General features: G+C 46.2%; 1 protein-coding gene across 2 annotated transcripts in view; it reads left to right on the top strand.

Moving 5' to 3' along the window:
* LOC149328499 (trypsin II-P29-like) overlaps positions 1 to 22627 on the top strand; it is a 40761-nt gene that overhangs the window by 8806 nt on the left and 9328 nt on the right. The window contains exons 2-6 of one of the 2 annotated variants that reach the window (XM_089562140.1): positions 12719 to 12755; positions 14712 to 14791; positions 15657 to 15751; positions 20417 to 20555; positions 21147 to 21237. In XM_089562140.1, coding sequence (XP_089418266.1) covers positions 12719 to 12755; positions 14712 to 14791; positions 15657 to 15751; positions 20417 to 20555; positions 21147 to 21237 — 442 coding nt within the window. Of the gene's footprint in view, positions 1 to 12718; positions 12756 to 14711; positions 14792 to 15656; positions 15752 to 20416; positions 20556 to 21122; positions 21238 to 22627 lie in introns of both variants that reach the window. The other variant, XM_089562139.1, reaches the window with a different exon arrangement.

Below are 22627 nucleotides of genomic sequence, written 5' to 3'. Positions count from 1 at the left end.
AGTGATGCTCCATGTAAGTGGGACTGAGTTTAGTTAATTAGCTAATTAGCTTAATTAACCGTTCTAATAGGACCAGATAAATAAATAAAACCGAGTAGGAAATTGGCCGAGTTGGGAAATCGAACCAGGGTCACCGCAGTGCGAGACAAGCACACTAACTACTCCGCCATTGCTGCTCGATGGTCTAGAATGAACAAAGGCGCGTCTAGTGAATACGGTGTCTTCGTTCACTCCCATCTTCCTCCATTCCTTTACGGCGAGGTTCAGGTGTCCACCGAGATATGCGAGATACATACACTTCCTTTCCTCAAAAACCAATTTACCGACGCGCAAGGCGTAGAGCCGCACAGGTCTGCACAGGATGTCCTTCTCTAGCACAGGTCTGCACAGGGATGTAATACGACCCACAACTATGCAACGCAATGACAAAGCCATCCTCGCCTTTGATCTCAAAGGGGCTTTCGACAATATGAAACACGGAAGCATCCTGGCCAACTTGTTCTACCGATTGTGCGGCTAGGATCTACGCGTATGTAAGAGATTTCTTGACTAATCGCCAGGCCTTTCTTCGGATTGAGGGCGAGGAATACGGCCCTTACTTGATGGGAACACGGGGTACCCCTCAGGGAGCAGTGTCATCACCGCTCCTGTTCAACATTGCTATGATGCGCCTCCCAAGCCAATTGGCCCGGGTGGAAGGCATTCAACACGCGTTATATGCAGATGATATTACAATTTGGACCATTCAGGGGAGCCTTGGGGACATGGAGGACCGCCTTCAGCAGGCTGCTTCCATAGTCGATGTGTATGCTAATGACTGTGGGCTCCAATGTGCTCCAGCGAAATCAGAGCTTCTGCATGTCAGAGCGAACCCAAAGGATAGGACAGCAATACACATCTCTCTGTCAGGAGGTCCTATTAGAGAGGTGGAGGAGCTCCGTATTCTGGGCCTTTTCATTCACCAGAGACTCAGACCGGACTCCACTATTGCGAAACTCAAGAGAGTAGGCGAACAGGTAGGGCGCATGATCCGCCGCGTTTCCAACAAGCGGGGTGGTCTGCGGGTCAGGGACGCGCTTCGGCTCGTCTATGCCTTCGTGACAAGCCGGATCCTCTACGCCGTGCCATATCTCCGCACTACTAAGCAAGACGAGGGGCGAATAGACGTCATCATCCGCAAGGCAACTAAGCGAGCCCTGGATCTCCCGGTGGCTACCTCTAATGCCAAACTCAAGGCATTAGGGATGCTAAACTCCTACCAGGAGCTGCGGGTGGCCCACTTCGTGAGCCAATACACGCGGCTCATGCAGACGGCTCCTGGGCGCCGCCTGCTAAACCGCTTACACATCCAACACGACTGCACTCCAGAGGAGGCGGAGCGTATCCCAGTACTATGGCGCCATATGCTCTGGGTCTCCACGCTCCCCGGTAACATGGACACCGACATGCATGAAAACAGACGACAAGCGCGGGCACGGGCTCTTGAGAGTCAACACGGCTCCCGACCCGGTGTATATTATGTAGACGTAGCAGGGCCACCGCCCACGGGATTTTACTCGGCCGCTGTCGTTCACCAGGAAATGGACGTTGATGGACTCTCCTTTCGAGCCCCGAATTCAATGCGGGCCGAGGAAGTAGCGATAGCGCTTGCTGCCGCCCACGCCAATTCGAGAATAATCATCACGGACTCCCGAAAAGCATGTGAACATTACTTGGCAGGGGACATCTCCCCCTTAGCTGCTTGTATTCTACGACGGACTGCCACTGATCCAACACCCAAACGAATCATTTGGGCTCCTGGCCACCAGCGCTTACGAGGTAATGAGGCCGCTGACGCGGCTGCCCGAGCGCTTACTCACCGGGCTCCTCATCCCAGCTCTTCTGGCTCGGAGACTAACCAGCCGCTGCTGCGATTCAGGGAAATGTTAACACATTATAGCGACAACCAGCGCCTTTTCCCGGCCCCTGCAAAAGGGCTGAGTAAGGCCTGATTCTCACAGCCGTTCTCCTCTCCGGCGCGGCGGCGACGGAGCCGGGAACCGCGGCCGCAACGGAACGGATTTGTGTTCTAATCGAAAGAGGCGCCGGACACCGGCAGACCAGTTTGGGCGGGCGCTCGCTGCTCCCACGCGACTGTGCCTTTTTTTTTCTTCCGCGCGAAAAAAAAAAAAAAACGCTGCTCGGTGGTGTCCGTAGGACCACGGCCGCTTGATGCAAAACGCAAAGCGAGCCGTGGTAGGACATGCCGAAGTAGCGGTGAAAGTCGTCTGTCGTCTGCTTGCGCTTCGGTTCACTGGGCTCTTATCGGAGAAAAAAAAAACGATGCGATCTCGCAAGCGGTGGAAAAAGTTTGAAGTTAGTTTATTAAATCTACGCAACTCCCCTGTTTTCGCAGCGAAACACCACACGTACAACACCAAAACAAATATATATGAGTATAGCAAGCTACTTTTAAAGCCGCTGCAGAAATGAATGCTGCAGTCACAGTATTCAGGCCAATATGCACGAAATTGAACATATGTAGGGTGGTAATGAACTTTGTTATCAGTGGCTTGAGAGATTGGTCTTTATACAACCATTCAAGAATTAAGCCAGCAAAACAATTTAAACGGCTAATAAAAACAATGGGGCCTCAAGAGCTAGCAACGGGTGAACGGAATTTTGTTTTTCTGCTCTTTTCGTTATCTCCGCAGTTACCTCTCTCGCCCCTTTGTTCACCTGGATGGCTAACCTTTGCATCAGCCATCTCCTTCACTTCTCTTTAAACCTGGCAGCAGTCTTTTCGTCCCCCACTTCGTTACCCTCCCGAAAAAAACAAACAAATCATTTATCGTATATCCCACGCCTAGTGCAACGACAATGCTCATTCGGAGACCTGGAATAAAACTGTCATCCGCTCTCTGTTCCTCGACAGCGGGCGCTTTTCGGGGCGCAAGACGCGTGCATCTCCCGACGGAGAGTACAAAAATGAGCAGGCTTTTTGTATTTTCTTCCTGCCCGCGCACCCGCGCATCGCTGCCGCCGACGATGCTCGCCAGCGCCATCTCTTGGTCGCAGCAAGCAAGCCGCGGGTGACGTGAGGCGAGCTCGCGCTATGACTGGTACGTTTTCCGTGGGGCGGGGCTCCGTCGCCGCCGCTCGACGGAAACGTAGAGCAGGACCCGGCGGCACCGGCCGCCCGATTTGGGGGGGAAAACGGTCCAAAAGCAGCTCCCTCCGTCGGCTACCGGCGTGACGGAGGCGACGGAGCAAGGGAAAAACCGGCTGTGAGAATGTGGCCTAAGGCCTGATTCTCACAGCCGGTCTCCTCTCCGGCGCGGCGGCGACGGAGCCGGGAACCGCGGCCGCAACGGAACGGATTTGTGTTCTAATCGAAAGAGGCGCCGGACACCGGCAGACCAGTTTGGGCGGGCGCTCGCTGCTCCCACGTGACTCTACGTCAGTGCCTTTTTTTTTCTTCCGCGCGAAAAAAAAAAACGCTGCTCGGCGGTGTCCGAGAAACATGCCGAAGTAGCGGTGAAAGTCGTCTGCCGTCTGCTTGCGCTTTGGTTCGCTTGGCTCTTATCGCAGAAAAAAACCGATGTGATCTCGCAAGCGGTGGACAAAGTTTGAAGTTAGTTTATTAATTCTACGCAACTCCCCTGTTTTTGCAACGAAACACCACGTGTACAGCACCAAAACAAATATATATCAGTATAGCAACTACTTTTAAAGCCGGTGCAGAAATGAGTGCTGCAGTCACAGTATTCATGCCGAAATGAACGAAATTGAACATATGTAGGGTGGTAATGAACTCTGTTATCAATAGCTTGGGAGATTGGTCTTTATACAACCATTCAAGAATTAAGCTAGCAAAAGAATTTAAATGGTTAATAAAAACAATGGGGCCTCAAGAGCTAGCAACAGGTGAACAGAATTTTGTTTTTTCTGCTCCTTTCGTTGCCTCCGCAGTTACCCCTCTCGCCCCTTTCTCCTTTCTTCACCTGGATCGTTCCCCTTTGCATCATCCATCCCCTTCACTTCGCTTTAAACCTGGCAACAGTATTTTCGTCCCCCACTTCGTTACCCTCCCGAACTCCCTCTGTTCGTCATGTCCCACGGGCCGTGTTTTATTTTTTTAAGGTTTTTTTCTACCTTATGGCACGCCTCTGAACTGTGGAGCCACATGTTGAGCCACCGTTTCAACCTCCCAGGCTTTTCCTGATTTGGTGTCTTGGGTTTGCGAGCTTCTTGTGGCATGCAAGCGGAGTGCTGCAGTCGGCGCTGTTTGTGAACAGGCTTTTCTTTCGGGGCTAAATGTGAACGAGTGTGTTGACTCGGCGTGCCGTTTTCTCTATTTCTCTGTGCGTGGAGTGAACCTCAGTTGTTAGCCACCTCCCGTGTTGTGTCATTCACTCTACTTTTTCCGTGCCGTTTTCCCAAAGTAATATCGCACGAGATATTCCAGCTACCGCTAGCGGGAACGAAGCGGTGTGCTTCGTTCCCGCTAGCGGTATTCAGGCAACAAACACCGCAATGCTATTTCGCGTCAAAAAAAAAAGATTGCTTCCCCACCCCCCCAAAAAAAAAAACATGGACGTCGGGAAGTCCTCTTTGAAAAGGTTTTGGTGCTGTATTTTCATTCTTCTGACTGATTTCTTGAAAAAGTGTCAATTTAAAAGTTGTAGATCACTTTGACAAACGGCCGGCTAGAGTGTTCGCAACAAGGTATCGTCCGAGTAGTTTTTTCTTAAAGCTCTAAAAGATAGCGCATGAAATTCAAATACATAACAGTGGTGCTACTTGAGCGTCCCAGAAAAAAAAAAACAAATCATTTATCGTATATCCCACGCCTTGTGCAAACACAATGCTCATTCGGAGACCCGTTTTGGCTCGAACACCTCGTATATTGCCATATGAAATAAAACTGTCATCCGCTCTCTGCTCCTCGACAGCGGGCGTTTTTCGGGGCGCAAGGCGCGTGCATCTCCCGACGGAGAGTAAAAAAGTGAGCACCCTTTTTGTTTTTTCGCCCTGCCCGCGCATCCGCGCATCGCTGCCGCCGCCGACGCTCGCCAGTGCCATCTCTTGGTCGCAGCGAGCAAGCCGCGGATGACGTCAAGCGAGCTCGCGCTGTGACTGGCTCGCTCTCCGTGGGGGCGGGCTCCGTCGCCGCCGCTCGACGGAAACGTAGAGCAGGAGCCGGCGGCACCGGCCACCCGATTTGGGGGGAAAACGGTCCAAATGCAGCCCCCTCCGTCGGCTACCGGCGTGACGGAGGCGACGGAGCAAGCCAAAAACCGGCTGTGAGAATGTGGCCTAAGGCCACTGTGAGAATGTGGCCTAAGGCCACATTCTCACAGCCGGTTTTTGGCTTGCTCCGTCGCCTCCGTCACGCCGGTAGCCGACGGAGGGGGCTGCATTTGGACCGTTTTCCCCCCCAAATCGGGTGGCCGGTGCCGCCGGGTCCTGCTCTACGTTTCCGTCGAGCGGCGGCGACGCAGCCCGCCCCCACGGAGAGCGAGCCAGTCACAGCGCGAGCTCGCTTCACGTCACCCGCGGCTTGCTTGCTGCGACCAAGAGATGGCGCTGGCGAGCGTCGGCGGCGGCGATGCGCGGGTGCGCGGGCAGGGAGAAAATACAAAAAGCCTGCTCATTTTTTTTACTCTCCGTCGGGAGATGCACGCGCCTTGCGCCCCGAAAAGCGCCCGCTGTCGAGGAGCAGATAGCGGATGACAGTTTTATTTCATATGGCAATATGCGAGGTGTTCGAGCCAAAACGGGTCTCCGAATGAGCATTGTGGTTGCACTAGGCATGGGATATACGATAAATGATTTTTTTTTGGGGGGGAGGGGGGGACGCTCAAGTAGCACCACTGTTATGTATTTGAATTTCATCCGCTATCTTTTAGAGCTTTAAGAAAAAACTACTCGGACAATATCTTGTTGCGAACACTCTATCCGGCCGTTTGTCAAAGTGATCTACAACTTTTAAATTGACACTTTTTTTCAAGAAATCAGTCAGAAGAATGAAAATACAGCACCAAAACCTTTTCCAAGAGGACTTCCTGACGTCCATGTTTTTTTTTGTTTTTTTTGGGGGGGGAAGCAATCTTTTTTTTTTTTGACGCGAAATAGCCTTGCCGTGTTTGTTGCCTGAATACCGCTAGCGGCAACGAAGCACACCGCGCGATACTTTGAATCTGGAATATCTGGTGCGATATTACTTTGGGAAAACGGCACGGAAAACGTAGAGTGAATGACACAACACGGGAGGTGGCTAACAACTGAGGTTCACTCCACGCACAGAGAAATACAGAAAACGGCACGCCGGGTCAACACACTCGTTCACATTTAGCCCCGAAGTAAAAGCCTGTTCACAAACAGCGCCGACTGCATCACTCCGCTTGCATGCTACAAGAAGCTCGCAAACCCAAGACACCCCAAATCAGGAAAAGCCTGGGAGGTTGAAACGGTGGCTCAACATGTGGCTCCACAGTTCAGAGGCGAGCCATAAGGTAGAAAAAACCTTAAAAAAAAAACACGGCAAGTGGGTCATGACGAACAGAGGGAGTTCGGGAGGGTGACGAAGTGGGGGACGAAAAGACTGTTGCCAGGTTTAAAGCGAAGTGAAGGGGATGGCTGATGCAAAGGGGAACCATCCAGGTGAAGAAAGGAGAAAGGGGCGAGAGGGGTAACTGCGGAGATAACGAAAAGAGCAGAAAAAACAAAATTCTGTTCACCCGTTGCTACCTCTTGAGGCCTCATTGTTTTTACTAGCCGTTTAAATTCTTTTGCTAGCTTAATTTTTGAATGGTTGTAAAAAGACCAATCTCCCAAGCTGTTGATAACAGAGTTCATTGCCACCCTACATATGTTCAATTTCGTGCATATCGGCCTGAATACTGTGACTGCAGCACTCATTTCTGCAGCGGCTTTAAAAGTAGTTGTTATACTCATATTTATTTGTTTTGGTGCTGTACACGTGGTGTTTCGTTGCAAAAACAGGGGAGTTGCGTAGTGTTAATAAACTAACTTCAAACTTTGTCCACCGCTTGCGAGATCACATCGGTTTTTTCTGCGATAAGAGCCAAGCGAACCAAAGCGCAAGCAGACGGCAGACGACTTTCATCGCTACTTCGGCATGTTTCTCGGACACCGCCGAGCAGCGTTTTTTTTGTCGCGCGGAAGAAAAAAAAAGGCACTGATGTAGAGTCACGTGGGAGCAGCGAGCTGCCGCCCAAACTGGTTTGCCGGTGTCCGGCGCCTCTTTCGATTAGAACACAAATCCGTTCCGTTGCGGCCGCGGTTCGCGGCTCCGTCGCCGCCGCGCCGGAGAGGAGACCGGCTGTGAGAATGAGGCCTAATTCTCATAGCCGGTTTTTCCCTTGCTCCGTCGCCTCCGTCACGCCGGCAGCCGACGAAGGGGGCTGGTTTTGGACCGTTTTCCCCCCAAATCGGGCGGCCGGTGCCTCCGGGTCCTGCTCTACGTTTCCGTCGAGCGGCGGCGACGGAGCCCGCCACACGGAGAGCGAGCCAGTCACAGCGCGAATTCGCTTCACGTGACCCACCGCTTGCTTGCTGCGACCAAGAGATGGCGCTGGCGAGCGTCGCGGCTTCGGCGGCGATGCACGGGTGCATGGGCGCTGGCGCGAAGAAAGTGCTGCTCGCTGCTCAGCGAGGGAGCAAAAGCAGTGAGCAGCGAGCGCCCATCCAAACTGGTTTGCCGGTGTCCGGCGCCTCCTTCGATTAGAACACAAATCAGTTCCGTTGCGGCCGCGGTCCCCGCCTCCGTCGCCGCCGCGCCGTAGAGGAGACCGGCTGTGAGAATCAGGCCAGCGAACTTTAAGGCGCCTGCAGACAGGTACTCTACTTTGTCCTGCAATCATAAAACATTACGATCCTAACACGGATGGGCGATGCCCACACTGTGGGGAGACCTGTGATATCTTCCACATGGTGTGGGCATGCACTCAGAATCCCCATCTCCCCCCTTCCCCTACCCCTTTCAGAGAGGCATGGGAGACTGCCCTCCTCAACTGCTCCTCGCTTGAGTCCCAAAGGGCTCTGGTGAAACGGGCGAGAAACGGGGCCTCGTCATGCGGTGTCCCGGACTAGGGACGCCGACCATGTAGCGGGGCCACTCTGTGGCTCCCAAACTCTTTTTCACAAAATAAAAGTTTTCACCACCACCGAACGGGCGGTGGCGTTCTGTGGATTCCCTGGCAGCGTTGCAAGACGCTGTGCCGTTCCACCCTTACAGGTGAAGCTTAACATCTTAACCACACATCAGTGACACAAGCACCAACATCGCGCTCAAGGCTTCCGCCTCACCCACTTTAGGTCAACAAAGTGCCCGCTGAATTTTTCGCAAGTTTTCTTCCCGTCGCTATGGCCCGCGAGGCGTGTGTCGTGGAAACACTGCAGCAAGGGCTTGCAGAGGCACTTAGGAACATCTTCACGGAATGGGGATTCATCCCAACTGGTTTATACCGCAACCGAAAGGTGTTCTCTCTTCCTGTGTAGCAGCTGTAGGTCTGAAACAGGCCACTCTTGTGAAAACGGTGCTTTTATATGATATTAACGGCCGAGGAACTCAATTAAGGCGCCACCTTTAGTGATCCAATTCGCAAGTAAACCGAGAGTTAATCGCAGAGCCTAGTCTGTTGGATACTCCAAGATTGACTACACAACACGCGCCAATCAGTATGCCTCCTTGTGTTAGGTGACGAGTTTTAATCCATTTACGAGAATTCTTTGAAATTCAAAATTCTCAGCCATAAGTTGTATTCTTTTTTTTGCTGGCTAACAAACGCTAACGTAGCCAGAAAATACGACACGATAACTTTTCGCCGAGAACAGCTATCACATGAATTTTTCGTCAGTGTTGCTTCAGCCATGCTTGTTTTAAAAAATTATTTTAAAAAGGAGAGGCAACAGCGGGGCCACATCGGCACCATTGAGCTTTTTTTTTGCCGCTGCCACTTAGCTTTTCCATCACTGGCAAAAGTGAAGCGCCTTCTACTCAACCGATAAAAATTGAAGCAATCTAGGAATAAGCGCGACAGCAACGACTTGTTCTAGGCTTGTGAAAAAATCTGCAAGATAAAGCTCTGAATAATTACTGCTGGTTTCCAGTGCGCCTTGTACACTACTCTGCTGCGCACCCACCGAATTGTAAACGACGGAAGAAAATTTTGTCGCCACAAAAAATACCACCGCAATATATCACGAATATTTCTCTCGTCTTATACAAGGCTGTCGCGACAAGAGATTTTTTCATAACAAACAAAAAAATGGCCTCGCTGGAGCAGGCATTAGTGTAACTGAAAAAAAACCATATCTGTTGCAATGTATAACTTTTGTGTTGTATGCACCAGGTGTGCCAAATTTATCTCGCCCACTGTAATATTATGTTGCCCATATCAAAGCGTGAAGTGGCGGGTAGAATATTAATGATATACAATCGGATACTACATTCGGGTCAGTTCTGATCGTTTGGAGAGCACCATGTGCTGCTGAAAGTGAAATACACCATACGACGACTGTAATATCCCCCGCACGGCGCCCAGCTAGGGGCAGTTCTTGACTAGACAATGAGAATGAACATGCGCTCCGCCCGCCGCTGACGTGCTTGCAGCAGGTGCTTATGGAGGCCGTTTTCAGCAATTCATTAAAGCTCTAGTTTTAAGGAAGGGATTAGGAGCAATGATCATGATTTTGACAACCACATTAACGATCGCACAGACGCTATACCCAGTGTGTCATAGCAAAAGTACTCTAGAGATGTCACCAAAATACCACAACATTGATATGTTGTTGTTAGAGCGAATGACATTTACCCATATCTAATTCATGTTGAAAGAAAAACTGGTAATGGCGCAAGACACGGGGACACAGAAGGCACACAAAAGACTGAACTGACGCCATCCTTCTGTGTGCCTTCTGTGTCCCCGTTTCTTGCGCCATTGCCAGTTTTTCTTTCAACATGAACCAACTCGCCCAAACTAGAGTTTTACTTGACTATATCTAATTCATGTTGTACCAGTCATATGAGTCTCTATTGAATGTAAATCATACTGCACTTGCGAACAACGACAATCTCAAAGCTCTAAACGACATCTATTGCGCTGACAGTATGATGGTCAGTCATTTACTTTTGATATGAATACATTGATTTCCTCATACTTCACATTATATGATATGGGGACTCACATTGGAAGGTACAAGTTCTCGTCAGTCACAATTACCCTGTTGTGTTTGTTCAGCTCTCCACTTCAGTACCCTCCGTGCCTCTCCCAAATGTGCTCTATGGAAGCGAGAGAACATTATAGCTAGAAACTACAAAATATAGCTTCACAATTTCATTTCCCTTTTTCATCGCAAGGTGGCGATTTAAATAAAAGCCTCCGCATCCATCGCGCTAGATCACTCTGATGTTATCCACCGGGCAAAGTAGCGCCCATCACAACTACTGAACGAATACAGGCGTCCAATTGTGCACCAATACAAAGCACGCGCTGTGTGTCATTCAAAATGAAGGAGCTGTAACATGATGATTGCACTTTAGTTTCCGGAAAAAACGTTTCGGTAGATAGCTCCTGGACTGGCGCCAGCTCTTCTATTTTTTGTTTTCGGTGTTTTGCTTTTTTTAGCCGGCCATTATCTCCTACCTCAGCGGTGTTATGTTGCAATCGTGTAACGAACGAACACGACGCTCTTTAACACCACCAGTAGCGTTGCGTGCATATTCTCAACATCTTTAAAACAGCAGTGCATCGGTTCCACTTTATCTGAGTTAGAGGAGCGCAGCATCCTAGAGTTACTTCTAAGGTTTATATTCATTAGAAGGCGTCTCTGACACAGTGTTATAGTGTCACCGAATGCGAACGAGAGAGCGTACACGCCAATACAAGTGGTTGCACTTGGCCAGTAGGGCCTTGAAAGAGCGCCAAAGCGCAAACAATAGTTTTCGGCGGCAGAAAAGTACACATTCGCAAAGACATTAGATATTCCGAAATGTCAGTTTTTTTTTAAATAAATTCCAGGATACCCCTTAGACTTAACTGTAACAGAAGAATAGATTGACTACATAAAATTCATCACTGATTGTTTGGTACATTAGATTTTGTGTGAACTGTAAAAAGAGTGACTTTTTTTTCTAGGGTACATCAACGCATATTTCTCGCAATCCAAAGGTTACGAGTTGAGATGTTGTGTCTATTGCAGTCGCTAGAATAGATTCTTGGAGAAATAGTTGCCTACTCGGTCCTAATCACGATGTAACTTCTCTTGACTTTAGTATCGAGCGTCCATTTCTCACTTTGTTAAATAATTGCATTGATTGCGTTTTGTGGCATTGCGTTTCCATGTTAGTCTTTGTTTGTAGCATGTTATGCTAGACTAATCATTACTTGGTAATCTCAATGAGCCCTTTTGTTTAATTTCTTTATATATTAAAATTTGCCGACATCTCTTTAGTAAGTTCATGGAACGCGGTAGCGAGTAATAAACTATGCATTAAAAGGCAGAAATCAAGAATGCATTCTATCTGTACACTGTTTAGAGCACCACGAAGCAGGAAAATAAGGGCAATTTCATAAGCCCTCTGAGGCTTTAAAGAAGCCAGCGAATAAACTTTTGTCACCCTTTTCTATGCAAAGCTATCTGGAATACCAAGAGCACCCCCGGGGTGGATAGTTATGTTCAAAAAAACTTGACTGGAAATAAAAGCGATCACAAAAAGAACTCAGAAGACCTGAATAGAGGCTCACCATCTGTCAAGTGATCAACGTCTCAGGGCAGCAAAAAAAAAAAAAAACGTCACTTTGATGACACATTCCACATTTGAAAGGTTATTAGAGGTACGTTTGGAGCGAAGTATAAATCTCTTGAAGGTTTTCATATCGGACTGCCTTTCACCCGTTTGAACCATTGATGCAAAGCGCATGATCAGATTCACTTCCTGCTTATAAATCTTCATCCCGCGGTTCTGCCAAGCCTATACGTGTCCAGAACAGCTGCTTAGAAAATATGCGGCACATGTTCTTTTGCTTCGCTTTACTATTCTGCATTTCGACAAAAGTAAGTAACGCAATTTTGATTGACTCCACAGAGCGTGCCATATGGCTCGTTTTCTTGTTGTATTAAAATACCTGTTCGTAATAACCAGTGTCATATAAACTGCGCCTACAGACACAGTTTCCGTCCATTTAAACGAACATGCCTTCGTTGTGCTACTTAAAAAATTAATTTCCGCTTAAACTATAATTAACGTGGTTTCAGTTTGTATTGTTGCGACTACTTGTGGTTGCACTGCCACTGACGAACAGAAGTCCAGCCTCAGTTTCCAGACTCATCCAAAACACCGAATTCGCACGTACCTTGTTGCTGTCGACGTGAAGAGCATCACACTACAGCAGTTATTCAAGCAATTGCGGAAAATTAAAAACGCAGCACACAAGAGCGACTAGACAGGGTGAGCGCTGCACTCAGAATGAACGACACTACATAGCTTCAATTCGTCTAGTGCTAATTGAACCATGTCGAAATATTCCGCCGCTTCACGTTATTGTACTAAAGTGCACAGCTATACCAAAAGCAAGTTGTATTCATGCGCAGTAATTTGTAGCAAAACATTTTATATTTCCAGTACGTGGCTATTTTTAGCTCAAATATATTTTATTTGAAACCATGAGTGAGTTTTTATGCTGGAAAAACAAAACTTGCTCTCATTCAGGCTCATGCATGGAAGGAGTGGAAGTTCAACCACAAATGTAAGTCACTCCTGCATCCATTCCTGAGCCAACGTGAGTATATTCTGATTCGCAAAAGGCGGTCTAAAGACGGCCTAACGCTTTTTGTTCAGGCGTTGTGTATGTGAAAATGGTGCTGATTTAAAAGAAAATTACGTAAAACGGATAAAATGAATGGGGTAATTCTTTCGATACTATGGAATGCGAACAATCAAGAACTTTTAAAGGCTTAAGAACTTTTAAAGCCCTTGGGACTGTTAGTTAATCAAATATGCTAATCAAAATAGTACCATTGTCTGCTGCATATTTAGCACCTTCTGAGTAGCGGTGACTGCCCTGAGTAGCATTCGAACATAATATCTCTTATTGGTCCCGTAAGTTTATATTCTGCAAGCTGCAACGCCTCCTATTTGGAAGCTCGAGTGAGGTACTGGTAAAATTAACCAAGCGCCTTCATTGTGAACCAAGCCCAGCAAATCTCAAAGTGTACACAAGAAGGATTATAGCTCGGGTTACTACTTTGCCACACCTTCCGAAGAAGCTTCGAGCACGCGGCAAATCACAAGTTTTCATATGTTCAGGAACAAGGGGAAAATGTGTCGCTGCAGGAGCAGCTGATCTCGGAGTTGAACCCTTAAGAAAGGCTCAGCAAGACGCAAAATCACTTTACTAGCACTACGTAACATTCGCAGACACATTGGTTAGCGCGCTGCAGAAGCCACCCAGCTGCTAAAGTTTTGGCTCACTGACTGGTCTCGGCCTCTTACGGAACGCTTAGGTCCCGTCAAGCCCAGTTATTTTATGCTGCTTTTGCTGTAGGGCTGGGCGCTTCCATAACATACCCAATGAAATCTATCAATAAATTGCCGTTTGATTTTCAATTACTACACACAAAGAAATGAAGATTTTTCCCTAATGATTCCAATTATAAAATGGATGGGGTAATTCTTTCGATACTATGGAATGCGAGCAATCAAGAACTTTTAAAGGGTTAATGCAGCGGTAGCGTAGTGGTTTTTGCATCCGCCTACCATACGGGAGGTGCGGAGTTCGATCCCCAGTTTCTCCAGGTACCCACCGGTGATACAGTGGGTACAAACATTCCCCTGGTGTGGTGCTCGGCCTCTTCAAAGGAAAATGCTTGGGATATTGTCAGTGACCACACCTTGTGCAATGCAAACTACCTTATGCCATTCGCGCTCTTTGTAAAAAGCTGCTCTTGCGTCATAAAAATTCACCATCATCAAGAGCTTCGAAAGGTAACAAGTATAATGCGCACTGAAAACAGTAATAAATATTAGTTTTAACAGGTACCATATATTTTACCACTCCCCACGCCTCTAAAAAAACAATCACTCTGGAGTCCACTTAATCGTAATGTTGGTAAGCTCCCACGCAATCTGCTTATTAATGCATCTAAAGCGTACGCCCAAGTTAATGTTTTTTAAGTTAAGTTATGTTACAATGAGTAAAGGATTAAGTGTATCTACCAACCAACGTTTTTCACAAACAAATGTTTTTTTTCTGAGCTAATAACGAATGCAATGACTCATTTGCTTGATCAATATTTGCAGCCCAGTTAACTGAACTGTTTACCAAAATTACATCTCCCGTGCATTTCTTCTCCACGGCCTTTTAATTCTTTCATGTTGAGAAAGATTTCTGGGCTACATCACGTAGCTCCTCAAGTAGAAGGCTTCAGAGTGTATTTGTTTTAGCGCCTATTTTAGCTTACTTTTGATCTTCTTCATCGCGGCCTTGTGTTCATAAGTACTTGTTTTGGTGCCAAAACCGAATTTTTTGTAAGCAACTTTCATTATCAAGCGTAGATGTCTTCAAAGTTTTACGCATCTTTAAAAGAAATTCCAACCCGTTAAGCTGCATGCGAATCTTTTCTGGTTCATGGTCAATATCAATGTTCACATCGGTATATTTCCATCTCGTGCTTGTAAAGCAAGATTTTCTTTTTATTTGCAGTCTGCGGGTACAGCAGTCCTCATCTGTCACCTGGAATCGTAAATGGAAAAGAAACAAGCCGGACTTCGATGCCATGGATTGTAAACTTTTCTTTTTATGGCCCTAATGTTAATTTTATAAGCTCGGTGTTGGCAACTCCCACACTAAAGTACACATGATAGCGTAAAAACATTACACAACAAACACCGCGCAGCACATTACCCACTTTAAACCGTTAGTCGGTGTGGGTTGACGGTCCTCAAGTTATAAACAGTGTGACAAGATAAATGAGTACCAAGTAACTGCTTGTGCATTGTCTTCTCCATTCTACGTGAGCGTTTCAAAATTCTTCATGTCTCTTGTAATCATTTAACCTCAAGCCGAATCGAACACATGATTAAGACAAGTCGCAATTTGTGGGAAGTGTTTTACTATTGCTCCCTTTTATGTGAAAATTATTTTATATCGCATTCTACTTAACAGTGACTCTAGCTGGAACTGTGCAATAGTAGCTATTTCACCGTATTCATCATAACTCAGACTCAGTGCTTTAAGCATAGGCTTACAAATAAAAGTGTTAAGGTTAAGGCTAGGCTTAGAAACAAAATAGTTCGCGAATTAAATCCAAACCTCCCGAGGAAGTACAGTAATTTTCATTTTATCAGCACATCCTAGTTACACGCAATTGTTGCGAAGCCAGGTCATGGCCAACGTTTTTGTCTACCCCTTCTAGCCCACTCTTTGTGTACCCCTTCTAGCCCAAGTAAAATGCAACACTATGTTGGCTGCAGCTGCGAACACTTCAGGTTCCTCGGCCGCTCCCGCAGCTCAACCACAGCAGTATATGAGAAAAGATTGCGATGAATTGTGTAAGCGGGGTTCATTCTTCACAGGATTCTTGCATCATATGCGTGACATGATGTGAAACGTCAGCAGTGCTACTCACTGTTCGTTGCTTCCACGCAGGTGCAGCTCACTATAAAGAACACACGTGGACGTGTTTTCTTTTGCAGCGGAATCATTATCACTAACCGGGTGATCCTAACAGCTGCTCACTGCTTGTGAGTGCGTTATGCAACTTCTCTTGTCCAGCCGGAGAATTTATTCGTGTTTTTGCCTCTCCTCTATTCATACTTTATGGCGCACTGTGATCTGTCAGTGAAGGTGCTTTAGGCACGATATGCTTGGTCTGCGTCCACAGCATTCTCAACCCTATAAACTTCCTAATTCTCTCTAAAGTTCATCCCGAAAGAAAAACAAATCTCCGTCGGAAAGTTAGACGTATATGACGAAAACAAAGCATACTTAATGGACCTGAGCAGAATTTTAACAAAGGCGACAATGATGTCCACGCCAAAAATGGTGCCTTAAAAAAATCGATCATTGTCTCAATGCTCGCAGTTTCTTTTTAACAGGCATTTCTACTTAGGAACCGTGATCTGGGGGAATCCACGGTACATGTCGTCTCTTTCTTGTTCGCTTCCTAAGCCCTATTATCCGTCAGGTTTGCACTGTCTCAAAGAGCTAATCTTGAAGCTCTTGCCAGAAACCGTATCAATCTGAAAAGCGCAGGTTGTTTCTGCTCGGACGACACGTGGCGGAACTGCACGCGAACTGACAGCGGCTACGTGTAAACATATCATGCGGCGCGTATCCCACTCAAGCAGCGGGCTTTAAATTCAAGGTTCAATCTGAAGTGTTTCAGAATCACAAATTAGCAATCCATGCTAGATTTGTCGTGTCCTGGCCTGCGCTACAACTCACTCAGCGGAATGTGAGCATTCAAATCTTCACAGTTCATCGAGGTGATATGCAGAGAAATATTTGTATCTGAGTAACGAATAAATAAAAGTACTGGCATTGGCGTCAACGAAAGAAGCTCAGAAGAACAGTCAAGACAATTGGAAGGAGAGCGTGAGATAGCCACAGGTACTGCACACTCTTTGAATGGCGTGTGTGCAGCCTGTCGAGATGAATAGGGATGTTGTTTCGAAGGCAGGCTGAAAATACGCTAAAGGAAGGTACCTTTCACTTTAAACTAAGCTAGCTAATATTTTAACAGCGTTCTAATGAAGAAAAAGGTCACAGGCGCCTAACTTAAAAACTTCATGGACACAAGTTCACCTTAAAAGTATGACACAATGGCCTCAATGTGACCATTGGGCTTCTTGGTGGTCACCTGCCGCACCCTTTCGCATACACTCACATGCATTTCGGCATCACATGCTGCTTTTTTGCACATTTTCATGACAACTGTTGACGCCAATTGGTGGATCTAATTATGTCAGTGTTCCTGACCTCATGATTAGTTGCATCATTGCCCTACATCTCTAAAGCACAAATAGAATCACATTGTCTCAACATGGCAAGCTGTTCCTACCTAAAGCCCACAGGAATTACGGTAAGTAGTTAGCATTCCAGTTACCCAGTGGCCTCATATCATCAGGCAACACCACGTACCTTTCATCCATTGTTGAAGATATATTGTCTAAACGCATTATCTTTGACAATGTTAATTATTTTGATTTACTTTTCAGCGCTTCGTATTTTTCGAATTTATTCGCTTTGAAAATGATTTCCTTTCTCTGCCACTTTGAACCGTATTCATCTCCTCTCCAATAGCGATCACATCTCCTATAATATATTCAAATTGAATGTTATTAACGTATTTGTAAGTACTGCTTCCACAGGTTTGTATAATTTGTCATGTACAACCTCCGTTAAAAGTCTTCGTGCTGCAGCGTTCACTTGTAGTGGGTTGAATGGTCCTTGAATGCGCCGCGTAGGCGAATAGAGTAAAATTCAAAGAGAAAACTTCTGCGCCAGAAGAAACCTTCTTCTAGCATTTCAATTCCCTTTTGTTTTTAATTTTTCGGCGATTTGTCCATTATTCTGTTTCGAGCGAAACGACAATGGCCTGAAAAGTTTTCGGCAAAGACTATACGTAATGCTAACAATTTATTCATATTCTCCTTGCGCTTTTAAATTTTAGGGCGAAAGCCTTTAATGCCTCATACTGTTCGTGACCAAGGAATGTTAGCAAGCGTGTCCATGTTTTGGCGTCACTAAAAAAAACTGTGTCGAGGCAGGGAATCGAACCAGGGCCTTTGGCATTTAGAGTGGAGACGCCACCACTCCGCCATGGAGGCTTTTTTTCGTGGTAGAAAGAAAGTAGAAAGAAAGTATTTATTCAGCATAAAACATGAAATACAAACAGACAATTTCAGGGACCCAACAAAATTTGTTTAAGTGTCCCGACCACTATAAGCTATTACATATTACGTAGACGACAGCAACAAATAATGCAACTATATGACAATAAGCATGTTACAGCAGTAGGCACTGGATACTAGTGACAATATCAAAAAAACATGTTCTAATTAGAAAAGAAAAACACAAACCACAGCACTAAAGAATGTAGACTAGGTTGAATTTAGTAGAAAATGTTTTAATTGTTTCTGAAAGGCATGAAGTGTAGGTGAAATTTGAACGTTAAATTCAAGACTATTCCACAGATAAGGACCCGTAAATTGCAACGTTTGTCGACCATAATTTGTATGTATTGTAGGAAGCAAGAGCCGATGTCTTGTAGTAGACGTGTTCGTGCGTAGTGAGTGACGAAGACATACTGTAGTTAAATTGAGTGTGTTGTGAATTATCTGATAAATTAAGGAAGCGGTATTATAAGTTACTAGGTCATATACATTTAGGATACCAAGAACGGCAAATAATTCATCCGGATGAGTATGCTGAATGTTTTGCGCGACAATTCGAAGAGCTCTTTTTTGAAAAGCATATAAGGGGGCGATGTGAGATGAATATGTGCATCCCCAAACAGACACACAGTAATTAATATGTGAATGGACAAAGGCGTAATAAAGGTTAACAAGCACATCAACGGGGAAAAAATTTCGGCATTTGGAAAGTGCATGCAGGCCGTATGAGGCTTTTTTAATTACTGAACGGATGTGTAAATCAAACTTGAGATAGCTATCTATCACAATACCCAAAAATTTTGTGTTGGTAGCATGCTGAATAGGCCGGTTATTGTAAATTACATCTGTATGCTGAGACACAATTCTTCTGCCAGAGTGAAAAAGGATAAAAACGGTTTTATTAGGATTAAGGTTGACTGCATTCGCCATGCACCATTTATGTACATTTTGTAATTCTTTATTTACTTTTCTAATCAGGGCACTTTCATCGCGATCTGATAATACTAGAGTCGTATCATCGGCATATAATACAGTTTGGGCATAAGTTAATTGGGAAGGCAAGTCATTGATATAAAGCAAAAAAAAACAAAGGTCCCAACACGGAGCCTTGGGGAACCCCGATATTAATCACCTTTGCGGTCGACTGTGAATTTCCGAAGAAAACAACTTGATGGCGGTCCTTTAGGTAACTTTCAATGAGTGTTAGGGGTGTGCCGTTGACGCCGTAACCAATTAACTTTTCTTTAAGAATGCTGTGGTTTAGAGAATCAAAGGCTTTGGCGAAGTCGATACATATGCCTGCTGCTAGGGAACCCGAATCAATAAACTTCCTAACTATGTCAACAAAGGTCGAAACGGCAGTTGTTGTGGAATATCCTTTTCTGAACCCAAATTGGTAGGGTGACAGAATACTGTGTTTTTCTAGGTAGCTGTTAATTCTTGCTGCTAACAGTTAATTCTTGCTGTAACAGTACTAGGCGACGTTTTCGTGTATAAACTGTCCACCTTATAATCCAGTAAACTGATTCGCATGAATTACGTTGTTGTGGTTAAGGGAATAGGGTCACACAGTTGGTTTTGAGAGAAAAGTTTTTTTTTACAAATCATTTTCTTTTTTTGATTTATGAAGCGCACTGTGCCGAGAGGAGCTCTTCTTAATGCCCTTAACCCCCCTTTTTCACACGACATAGCCCCCTATAGAAAGTAATGAAAATTCCTGTGGTAAGAAAATTTTCAATAGCTTAGCTCATCTATGCCAGGATATACCTAGCCAGAGGTTCAGTATATCTGTGGTTACGTCTAGTTCTTTTAACTGCCAGGCTACAAGCTCGGTGTCCGACGACTCGAGTTCCTCCCGTCTCGTACGCCGCACAGCGTCGGCCTCACTCTCCTTGGCCGCGATGACAGTGTGTTTTTTCCACCGCCGCATCACCATCATTTATACAGCACGACTCTCCTCCTCCTCCCCTTACCGCGAATGCGCAGTAGAGCACGGCGCGCCAGCTGCATGTCGCGCATGCGCAGTCTCTGTCGGAGGCGAGCGGCGCCAGCAGCTGTGACGTCACTCAGCGGCTCCTCTCGGTCTGTGGCAAGTAGCGCGGCGCATGGCACACCAGCTGTGTGGCTATGACGTCACTCGGCTGCTCGCGCATGGACACAAGTGCCACCGAGAGCCCACAGCGAAACGGCAAGACGGCGAGTAATGTAGCTCTCACTAGAGAACAAACGCACGAAGGAGACGCAGGTGCGATATCGTTTTACGAGGAGTCAGCTGCGCTTGCGAAATGCGAAGTCCGTATATGGCATGTGCTGCCATCTGTCGCATGCGCCTGCAACTAACAGGAACTGTGCATATGCAATAGGAGCTGGCGGTTTCATTTTAAACCAGTGGAGCCTGGGGAGAAGATGCACGAATCTGCAGCATGGTCTTGTCAAAAAGGCAGATTCAGCTAAGGCCAAATGCTCTTTCCCCAGCATTTCACAACCTTATTCTTTCTTTTATTCAACCAGTAACTACGAGCTTGAAGCAGTCTACGTGCACTTCAACTCATCAACTCACAAGTGGGGCCCAGTACTGTGGGGAAGCAGCTATGTTGAGCATCCAAAGTACAAGAAATATGTTTTACATAACGACGTTGCCATGCTACAGGTAATACTTTAATGAAAACATTATTACCAGTGTTTCTCGCCTCAAACGTGGCGTCGTCCGGCGTCTAATATACCTCTGTAGGAAACTGCACTGTCTGTTCGTTTAAGTTGAGGAGGAAAATATATCAATCAAGCCACAAGCCCTGATGACGCTACCTTCAAAGTTATTACCTTGCATGCTTCCAGTCAATATTGGCGCTAGCTTCTCCACATTTACTTTATATATTCTTATGCCGCTCATTGTACTTTTTCAATACTTGACATTATGGTGCGAAATTCAAACAAGCAAAAACAACGATATTTTATATATAAAAGCAAAGATTTTTTCACCTATTCTTTTTCACAGATCTGTTCTAAGCAATCTAGTAACCTACTTTGCCGCTATTGTTATTTTGCCATAATTTCTCTGGATTACTTTGGTTTATTTTCGTTTTTCCTAAACGCTAAGTGTTACGGCGCTTGCGACGTCTGCTGAAATGGAGATATGTTAGCTACCATTAACCATCAATTAAATACTTGACACCAATAAGGAATAAGCGCCTATCTTTTTTTGTGTGAAAAATTACAGGTCCACGCAAATATTCACTTCCAGAGGTGGTTCCTGCCTGTGTGTCTACCAACAAAAAAGACAAAATTCATCAGCGAATACTATACCGCCGGAGGCTGGGATTCATATCCTCCAAGTAAGACGAATGTAAATCTATTCCTGAGAGCATGTGTTCTGAGAACTTTGCGCTTGTTCGAGGTTACACAACTTACCATATGGAGGCTGAGTTAAATGGTTTATTTATGCAGCCACTTGTAAGTGCAGAGTTTCCACGATTGTTCTATTCATGGTGCTATTGGCTTGCGTTGCGAAGCGCCCAAACTTCAGTTGTATCGCCGCTGCTGTGTCAAACGACACCGTGTCCGCTACGGAGAACAAGTTCAATCATAGGATGCTGCTTGGAAGTGCCAGAAATGCTTTTTGGTGTAGACCAAGGTCTGGTTAGTGCAGTTTAAAGGGAAACTTAATAGGTTTTACAAATCAACGAGCTTAAGAGGGTCGAATGTGTGAAACTTGCAGGTAAAGCATGCGAAGTCTTTTTGGGCTAGCACTTTAAATAGTGAAGTAATCGCTGATTAAAATCCGGACGCCGCCGCGGTGGCTCAGCGGTTATGGTGCTCGGCGGCTGACCCGAAAGACGCGGGTTCGATCCCGGCCGCGGCGGCTAGAATTTCTTTGGAGGAGAAATTCTAGAGGCCCGTGTACTGTGCGATGTCAGTGCACGTTAAAGAACCCCAGGTGGTCGAAATTTCCGGAGCCCTCCACTACGGCGTCTCTCATAGCCTGAGTCGCTTTGGGACGTTAAACCCCATAAACCAAACCAAACCAAACCTAAAATCCGGACGCCCTTCAAGATTCTCCGCAGCGCACAACGCCAAGTGGGGGGCGCATGATGACGTCATCGAAGGTATCGGTACATTTACAACGCACAAACTCCTGCTCTGAAGGAAAAAAACCAACGCCACGGAAGGCGAACCCTGCCGAGAGTTGTTTGGCAGCGTCTAACGCGTCAGGGTAGAGTATGGCTGACGACAGCGGTAATTTGAAATCATACCTTCCGTGACGTCACGCTGAGTTTTCCTGCACTCCCGCGGTGCATTGAGGAGAAGCGCAAAATTCAATCGTCGATTACGTCACTATTTTAAATGCTAGTGCAAAAACACTTGGCATGCTTTACCTACAGCCTACATAGATTTGAATCCTTGAATATCGCGAAACTTTCAAAAAACTGCTGCAGTTGCCCTTTAACACCCCAAAGCGTCTCAAACTATGAAGGAGGCGGTAATGGAGGGTTCAGGAGTATCTCAACCGCATGAGGTTCTTTAACGTGCTCTGACATTGCGCATTACACAGGCCTGAATCATTTCGCCTCCATCGTAGTAATCGGCTGAGCCCCATTACCACTGACTCACCGCGGCAGCTTGTGCTTTACATCAGTCAGGAAGAATAACATATATCATTTGCGGCGACCTTGCTTCTTATTTCAACAACTAATTTTTTTTTTTTTGCGATACCAAAATACTGCG

Source organism: Amblyomma mixtum, chromosome 9, assembly GCF_055824585.1.
Source record: "Amblyomma mixtum isolate Tamu chromosome 9, ASM5582458v1, whole genome shotgun sequence".
Taxonomy (NCBI): domain Eukaryota; kingdom Metazoa; phylum Arthropoda; class Arachnida; order Ixodida; family Ixodidae; genus Amblyomma; species Amblyomma mixtum.
The sequence above is the reverse complement of the archived record's forward strand: the minus strand, read 5'-3'. Positions and strand labels throughout refer to the sequence as shown.